Raw genomic sequence first — 9,338 nt, forward strand, 5'->3', positions numbered from 1 at the left:
AGGCCACAAGTCCCCCACTTCCTTATTCTTATGTGGAAGAGGTCAGTGAGACGGGTGTGAATCCTGTTTGCAGCACAACGAGGAGCATCGGGATTTGCCAGGACCACGCCCCGACAGTCTTACATACACTTTAGTGTCTGGACATTTAAAGAACTCACGAACACCGTGGGTATGGGGGCTCCCTGCACCATCAGCCCTACCCCCACCCCCACGCTGAGCACATTATCTCATTTAATCCTCCCAGCAGCCCAGAAAGTAACACAGATGAGGTCTCAGAGGCTCTGAAAGGATGAGTAAGTTGCCTGAGGTCACAGAGCTTGTACAAGGCAGGGTGGGTGTGACTGAGCCCAGGTCTGTCTGATTCTAAAGCCTAGTCCTAACCACCGCATTTACTGCTTGGACACTAAGCTCCCTCCCTGCTGGAATCCCACCCTTCAAGGCTGTCCTTGGTTGTCACCTGGCTGAATGCAGGCTCCTCTGACTTCTCCCCAGCAATATAATAACAGCACGTCAAAGACGCAGGGGCTGTCTGAGGCCAGCCCTGCCTGGTGGTCAGGGCATGGACTCCAGGCCTCATGGTCTGGATATAAATCCTGCCTTCACCACGGAGCCATGGGACAAGTTACTCATCCTCTCTATGCTTTGTGTCCTCACCTGGAAAATGGGAATAGTAATAGTACCACCTAAGGGGTTATTAGGAGGAATTGATTAATTAATATGTGCAAAAGGCTTGGGATGGTGGCTGGCATGCAGCACGTACAATGCAAGTGTCTCCTCCCTCACTGAGTTCTCAAATCTCTGAGGGCGCCTCTTACCACTGAGCACCCCTCTGCCTGCTGAGAGAAGGTTTCCCACTGCTGCTACTGTGGATTCTTCCCAAATGCCTGGGAAGATGAACAAGCCTCCAGGCAAGGGAGGGGAAGAACTACCAGTCACCTGCCTGAGTTCCTATTACTGTGTTTCCCGGAACACAGTAGCTGGACAATAGGCTCTAACTCATCTTTTGGAGCAAAAATTAACATAAGACCCGGTCTTATTTTACTGTAAGACCGGGTCTTATATAATACCTGATCTTATTTTACTATAAGACCCGGTTTTATATTAATATAAGATCGGGTCTTATATTAACTTTTGCTTCAAAAGATGCATTAGAGCTGATGGTCCGGCTAGGTCTTATTTTCGGGGAAACAGGGTATATGACAAACCCATTTCCCTCACATTCATTATTGTACAAGGTCGGACAATTAAGTTCGCGAACTTGTTCCAACAATGTTACTGACCTTTTCTGATATCAGAGGGATTATTCATTATGAATTTGTACCAACTGGACAAACAGTTAACCAAATTTACTATCTGGAAGTGATGAAAAGGCTGCGTGAAAAAGTTAGACAACCTGAACTTTTCTCCAACAATTCATGGCTCTTGCATCACGACAATGCACCAGCTCACATGGCACTGTCTGTGAGGGAGTTTTTAGCCAGTGAACAAATAACTGTATTGGAACACCCTTCCTAGTCAACTGATCTGGCCCCCAGTGGCTTCTTCCTTTACCCAAAGATAAAGGAAATATTGAAAGGAAGACGTTTTGATGACTTTCAGGATGACTTTCATTATCAAGGATAATGCGACGACACCTCTGATGGCCATTCCAGAGAAAGAGTTCCAAAATTGCTTTGAAGGGTGGACTAGGCCCTCGTGTCAGTGCATAGCTTCCCAAGGGGAGTACTTCGAAGGTAACCATAGTGATATTCAGCAATGAGGTATGTAGCACTTTTTCTAGGATGAGTTCGCAAACTTAATTGTCTAACCTCATATGTGATTTCATCGTGACCACAGTGCTGTGTGCTAAATATTAAAGTACTATCATTCCCCCTTTATAGGTGAGGAAACAGTGCAGAGAAAGCTACGTTCTCCTCAGTCACACAGCTGGTATGAAGAGAGGCAGGACTCAAATCCAGGTGTGTTCAGTCCCTGGTAGGAACCGAAAACTGCCAGTTAAAGGACACCGGAGTCTGCGGCTGCAGACTGCGCTGTCCCACCGGCTGGTTCTGCCTCCTGTTCCCATCCCTCTGCTCTCATCCTAGGCCCAGAAGGTGCTCACTGGCATTGCCAAAGCCTTGGACATGCTGCACAGGGTACCCGATTTCCTGCCCAGAGAGAGAGGGCAGGGGTGAGCACCTCTGGAGCAGCAGTGGGCGTGGGGTGGGGGTGGCATCTGGGCAGCACCTTCCCGTTCAGCTCATTATCCTATCTCAAGTGTTCTTCTTGGCTCAGAACTGTAGGGAGGAAAGAGACCTCAAAAGAGAGAGAAGCCACACGACAGTCAACAGTGAAGTGATGGAGGAAAACACAACTGGAGAAAAGGGACAGGAGGCAGAGAGTCTGCCTGCCTGCCTGCCTTCACAGGGATCAGGAACCCGGGAGATCTCTTTGGGGAATGCTGCGTGGACTAGCCCATGTGCTAATGGGGAAGGCAGTGGATTGGGTGTGGGCAGACCTGTGCCCCTGCCACTTGTGCTGTGTGACCCTGGAGCAGTCCCTTCCCTTTTCCAGAGCTCGACTGTCCCTGCCAGAAAATGAGGGAGTGGGCTAGGTCGCTGAGTCTTCCCCGCTCAGATGGTCACGGTCGATGACTGCACTCTCAGACTGACAGCTTCAACAACAAGGGGGCATTTCCTTAAAGCTGGCTGTTCTCAATCACAGGGCAAGCAGGAAATGTGAACACACTCTGTCCCAAACTTGGACAATGGATTTTTGATGGATCTTCTATTTTTTTCTAGATCAGACACCTAAGGCTAACAAATAAGGAACCCTAGTACATGCAACTCTTTCTAGCACAAAACACCTGGCCTCTGAGGATCAGCTGCAAATGTAAATTTGGTTGATATGAATCATAACCAGTCTCCTCATATCTGGGATCACAGATAAATTAAATTCCTGTACATGCAAATTCGGGGCACTCTCAGTCCCCTGGTGAGTCCAGGCTTCCAGTCAGCTTTCTGGGGCAGTCTGGTGGCGCCCGGCCAGTCTGATTCTCTGACCCCCAACAGTGGATTCCAGCAGGACAGACACAGAGAGAAGACACTCAGCCGGGTGGAGTAGGGCAGGAAAGCAATCTGCTGGAAGCCATTGGCAGTGCTGTGTGAAGGACCGAGAGCTTTCACACAACCCAGCTACATCTGCATTTCAAAGGAGTTTGTTTTCATTTTGAACTCAAATCTCTGATTTTAAGGGAAAAGGCTGAGGCTGGTTATGTGGCTTTTCATGCTGAAGGAAGGGGAAGGGAAACTGGCTTTCATGTTATCTTCCTTAATCTCCTTAATGACTGTGAACAGGAATGGTTAGGCCATTTTATAGAAGGTGACATAGCTTGTCTGAGGCAATACAGCTAAAAAGAGGCAGAGCCTGGATCCAAACACAGGGCTGCCTGACTCAGAGCGTGGCCAGTGGCCAGTGTACCACACTGCCCATTGGTCTCTCAAAAGCTGCTGGATTTCTCTTTTCTTTCTCCTCCTCCCCCTCCTCCAATAACAGTTCTTTGGTACAGGAGCACCCGGGTTCCCATGGTTATACGTATGTATACCTGTGTGGACGCAAGTGGCAGGGCTTGGGCAGGACTGGCCCTGGCTATATGGCTGCCTTCAGGGACAACAGGGGCACTATGAGTGCCCGTCCCGTCTCAGGCCTCTCGGGGGTCTGGCAGCTCCAGTCTCCACCTTCCACAGAGGACATTCTAGTCCATGGCAGGCATCACACCTGAAATAAAGCTCCTGTCCCTGTGCTGCCATTGGTACCTGGGGGGTAGGGCAGCCTTTCCCAAGTCAGAGCCACAAGCCTGGGCCAGGCGGAGGCAGGGATGGTAGCAGTCACTATAAGAGACCAAGAAGCTAGAAAGTAGCAGAGCAGACCGACTACTCAGAGATGGGAGCCCTGACCCACTTCCGGTCCTCCCACTTCCTCAGCACACGGCCCTGGACAAGACACTTCATTTTTCTCAGCTGCAGCACCGCCATCTGTAAAGTGGGGAGCACATTCAGTGATTGCCTCACAGGGCTGCTGCGAGGATGAAATGGAATGATGCAGGTAAAGCACCTAGAACAGTGTGTGCCGCATGGTAAACAGTCTATAAATAGTAATTACTGCCATCATTATGAGCAAGTCACAGCCAGCCACAGATTACCCGTCCATGTGCAGGACTGCTGGGCTGGGCTGCCTTGGAACCATGGGGACTCCCAATGTGACCCTAAAGGAGCCTGACCAGGCCAGGCCACGGACCCAGCTGTACCTCCAGGAGTCTGACCCCACCTTGGGTTCTTTCATCTGCAATTTGATAATCCAGAGATAACTTCTCTTTGGATACCAGCCTTTGCTATCATGAAAAGTCAAATTGCATTGGGCCTTCTGGTTAAGAAAGTGAGGAAGTGTGTAGCAATATCTCCACCAACATCTACTTCAAATACGAACATTCCAGCATTGAGGGTTACCCCTGCTTTATCTAGAAAACCTTTCGGGTCGAGAGCAGTGCCCTCCCCAAGGGTCCTGTACCTTCAGGTGCTCCATCTTCTCCTGTTGGCTCAGGAAGTCCCTGTCAGCAGCATCTGGGGACCCGGGGGGCTGCTGAGGGGGCTGCACGAAGTCCCGGGTGACCTTCTCCGACAGCATACAGATGACCTGCTGTTTGGCCTGGTTCTTGTCCATGAGCAGCTGCACGTGCTGCTGCAGCTCCTGCACCTGCCGCTCCCGCAGGCTCACCGCCTGCGCCAGGCTCTCCCGCTCCTGCTCCAGGGCCTCCACCCGCCTGCCCAGCTCTGTGATCTGCCGCACTTTGTGCCGCACCAGCTCCAGCCGGTCTTTGTCCTCAGCCGCTGCCAGGTACGCATAGGATGCCCTCTTCTCCTGCTGGGCGGCCTCCAGCGCCTTGTGCAGGATCCTCACCAGCTCCTGGGCGGGACAGGGAAGCGCCTTGTGAACTCGGGGAAGGCCTGTGAGGTGAGGCCAGAGGCGAGGCAAATGCTCTCACCAGCTCTCCTGACAGCCCTGAGAGGGGGCCAGCATCACCCTTGAGTCATGTCACCTTAGCACTCACTTTCTCGTTTTCTGTTCAAGAGCGTTTTGGCCGGACACATGGTTCCCCAGCTAAAGACTACATTTCCCAGCCAAGCTTACAGCTGGGTGTGGCCAAGTGAACCTTCTGCCTACACGAGATACAAGAAATGATGTGGGCAGCTTCCAGGCCATACCTTTGAAACCATTATGTACATGCTCCCCTGGTCCAGTTCCCCTTCCTTCCGGCTGGGAAAAGGCAAGAACTAGAGCAGCCAACTTGGGCTCACAGGCAGAAATGATGTGTTAAGGGTGGCGGAGTTGTCCCACCAGCTCAGAACCACTCACTTACCTCTGTATTCTTCCATGAAAATGTGATAGATAAATAAACTTCCAAATTGTTTTAGGCCACAGTACTTTGAGGCTTTTTTGTTACAGCAGCTGAGCTTGTACCTGACTAATGCATGTCCATTTCAGAGATGAATAAACTGAGGCTCAGCGGAGTGGAATTTAATCCCCAATCATCCCGACTCCAAAGCCTGTAGTAGGTCAGTAATGAAATCAGGGGTGGCAGCGACATGACACACAGCACTGCTCTACCCTCTTACTCCTGTGGCAGGCATTACTAATTAACCTCAACACTCCTTCCTGCTAAGCCTAGTTGAGCGGGAGAGCCTGCTGCCATCCTGAAACCAGCACCCAGGCATTCACTATCAATCGAGCTGAGGCAGCATTAGACAGGAAACGCACTGGCAATCCTTATGCTAAGCCACACACACAGAGTCTCATCCAATCCGTTTGCACCCTGCCCCCTCAGCCCACCAAGCGATGCCTGCAAGGCTGGTGCAAGCAAGTGCTAAAGAGCAAGAGAACTCAATTTACTCCTCGGCGGGACACTTGATGCACCTGGAAACTCAAGGTCTGCTTGGCTCCCCATGCCTTCCCGACCTCCAATCTCTGCAGGACCTGTCTTGCCCCAAAGTCGGGGTGTGGATTCATTTATGGCCAGAATCAGAATATCAGAAGCCAGGTAGCCCAGCGCTAGTCCCGTATGAACCTCACACTTGGGAGGTAGGGCCTTTAGGCCACTTCTGACCTCTATGCCAGCCTTATCCGAAAAAGCACGCTTTCCGGGAGACGTATTAACTGTATCTATGCCAAAGTATTTAAATAAGTGGATCAGCTGGGCAGTGTTATTTGCTAAGAACAATCCTATTTTGGAGGAGAACTACCCAAAATGACCTTATATGAGAAGTTAATGAGAAGACTAAATTGGCATGCATCTTCTGAAGCCTTGGTACTACTGACTGTCCATCTCTAGTTGTCTCCTCCATCCATCCATCCTTTACTAAGCAGCCAGGCAGCTGCTAGGACCTAGACAGGGACTGGTCATTTCCCACCTTCAAAAACCACAAAGGCTGGTGGGAGCAAAGGTGAATCACTGTAATGGAGCTATTTATTGTGACAGAGGGAAGCAGGAGTGTTTGCAGGGGCCCAGAGCGGAGAGCAATGACTTGTGCCTGGGGTGGAGGTGGGAGAAACAGAAAGAAAGCCCCACAGGAACGAAAGAACAGGTGAGGAGCTTGGGAATCCTTGGGTGTGGTAGGAGGGGAGAGAAAATGGTTGCAAACCAAACCGGAATGTCTGGAATGAAGAAATCACCTCCCATGGCCCTACTGAGAGAGATTAACATTCCTGTGACTCCAGTATAACTGAGAAGCCAGGCTGTTTCCTGGTTCAACTGAGATTTGGAGATCACCTAGGTAACGGCCTGGTGAAGTAACCTGCCTGAGGCTCAGGCTTGTTCAGACTTGCCTGAGGCTCTGAATCAGATGGGTATCTTTCCCCCAACTTTTGGAGAGTCATCTAGGAAGCCCATTACATTACATCCAGCTGTCTCCCCCTTCCCATGCCTGGCTTTCCAAATGCAAGACCAAGACACCTGTCCAGGAGGCTCTCCTCCCACCCCAGAATCCTGCCACCAGAAGAGACAGGGAGAGAGGAATGGGGGAGAGGGATGGAGCCAGAGTAGGAAGCGGAAGATGAGGAATGGTAATGGATCATGGATTCAGAAAACCTGGAAGATGGAAGGCCCTGGTAAACCACCTGGCCCAGTCACATGGGGAGACTGATGCCCAACAAAGGAGAAGGGAGAGGACTAAAGGGATCTGTGGATCCCCAGGGGTGGGAAACATGCCATAATAGAGCGCTCCCAACTCCTGATGCAGGATCCCTCACTTCTCCATGATGCCTAATTAATGAACTCTGCACTGAAACGCTTCTTTTAATTTTTTCAAAAACAGAAACATCTAACGTTCATAGCATTATTCACAACACTCAAGAGATGGAAACAACCCAAGCGTCTAATGATATAAACAGATAAGATGTGGCCTGTGCACGTGCACGCTGAGGTGTCCAGCTGGAGTTGTAAGGAAGTAAGAGGCTGTACTTTGCCCCCACTGAGTTTCTAAACAAATTACATGTCTTTAGCAAGTAATCCTGAGCTAGCGACATTGCTTCCAGAGGGCGCCGGGCAGGGTCCTGCGGGGTTCCGCATTCCCGGCAGCCGGCAGATGGTGAACATCACCAGAAACAACAGCCTTCCATCTGCTGGGGCAGACGGCCTTCAGGCGGGGTGCAGTTCTCTCAACTAGGAGAGCCTGAGTCACCTTGCCAAGCAGCCAGCTGAGACGATCTCCTGGAGTCCAAATCTCTTGTGGGGCCATCTCTGTGGGTCCTGGGATGGATAATGGTTTAATGGGTATGGGAGTCACCTTGTGGTTTAATATGACACCAGAGAGGCACAGAGAGCATTTTCCATTTTTCTGAAGAACAGTTACGGTGCCTGTGCGTGGTTCCGGGCTGCACCGTGAGATCAGGGAGGCAGCGGGGCTATGACTAGAGTCCTAAACCTGGAGAAAAAGACCAGGGTCCTCTATAGCATCCAAGAGAGTTTGAGATACAATTCTTAAAGGAGCACTAAAGCTGCTGGCAATGGCTACCTGGCTGTCTGAGCCAGGACAAGACCCCCAGGTCCCACGTCCTCCTACGGCCTCAGGCAGAAAGATGGTGCTTTCCCACTGAAGAGACATGGAAGGGCATCTTGCAGATGGGGGCCCAGGTAAGTCCAGGGGGCTGTTTCCCTAGCTAAGGACTTGGACTCGGAGTGTCAGATGGAACGTTGCTCTCCTACCAGCATTTCTGAGTGCCCAGGGCATTGCTGGGCATCCCAAGGTTATGCCGGCCTCCTCTCTCCTACCTCTGGGCCAAGAGGTGGTCTCCTTTTCTCCTTCCCCTCTTTGGTTTTGGTATCTGGGTTGGAGGCAAAACCCCCGAGTTGGCAGGGCTGGAGCTCCCCCTTCCTAATGTGGAATGAAGACCTGACCTCCGCCCATCACAGCTATGCCCCGCAAGCACATTTCCTGGAGGCCCTTATGGGCTCATGTCTGTTTTCCAGAATGCCTAAGGAGGGTTGTCCTTGGAGACCCTTGGGGGGTGGGTCATTCCTTCTAAGGCAAGAAAGAATCAACAAGGAGGGCAAGGGATCCTAGTAATAGCCAAAAATAACCAAAGCCTGTATCTTTGGGCAGCTGCTGGGGGCAGGGCACTTGGCTTTACGAATCTGGTCACAGGCCTCTCCAGGAAACATGGTTGTAACGCCATCTAAAGAGCAGGAAACTGAGGCTTAGAGAGGTTAAGAAACTTGCTCAGGGCCAGAGTCGGGGCCTGCACCATTTATTTAAAGACCTGTTCTCTGAGTTACCCACAAGATCGAAGTGCATTTGTGAGATGGGTCAGAGAGCATGCAAATCCACTCATATTGAGAGTCAAAAGCTAAACCATGAGACTTGTTCTCCTGACTATCTGTTCTAGAGAAGGGTTAAGGTTTGCTGGAAAGTGAACCAGTAAGAAAGTCCAGATTCTTTAAAGCTTGCACAACTTCCTCCTGACATTTTCACTCCAAGTATAGGGGAGGGTCAACCGCCTGGGCGTCGCTGACAAATCTCCAAGACCTCGCCTTCATTGATTGAAGAATGGCGCGTGCTCCAGGGCTGCAGAGCTGTTGGGGCAAACCTAAACGAAATCTCGGTCTCCTGGGGCCTCTATTTCACTTGACAATTTATAATGCTTTAGAAGGAAAGGCCGAGTCAAGGGAGGCTGCCGTATTTCCCAGAAACAAGGGGAAGCTATGGTGAAAGGAGAGTGGTGTTTACATTCCAGATTTCTTTTCCTGTCCAGGTTCGGGTTTGGAACTTAAGCTGTACTGCTCCAGGGTGATCCTGATGGCAGCTGCT

General features: G+C 50.9%; 1 protein-coding gene across 1 annotated transcript in view; it reads right to left on the reverse strand.

Moving 5' to 3' along the window:
- TBC1D2 (TBC1 domain family member 2) overlaps positions 1-9,338 on the reverse strand; it is a 49,276-nt gene that overhangs the window by 19,703 nt on the left and 20,235 nt on the right. The window contains 1 exon segment of the mRNA XM_081065854.1: positions 4,546-4,941. Coding sequence (XP_080921980.1) covers positions 4,546-4,941 — 396 coding nt within the window.

The sequence above is a fragment of the Rhinolophus hipposideros genome (assembly GCF_964194185.1).
Source record: "Rhinolophus hipposideros genome assembly, chromosome: 11".
In the NCBI taxonomy this organism is placed as follows: domain Eukaryota; kingdom Metazoa; phylum Chordata; class Mammalia; order Chiroptera; family Rhinolophidae; genus Rhinolophus; species Rhinolophus hipposideros.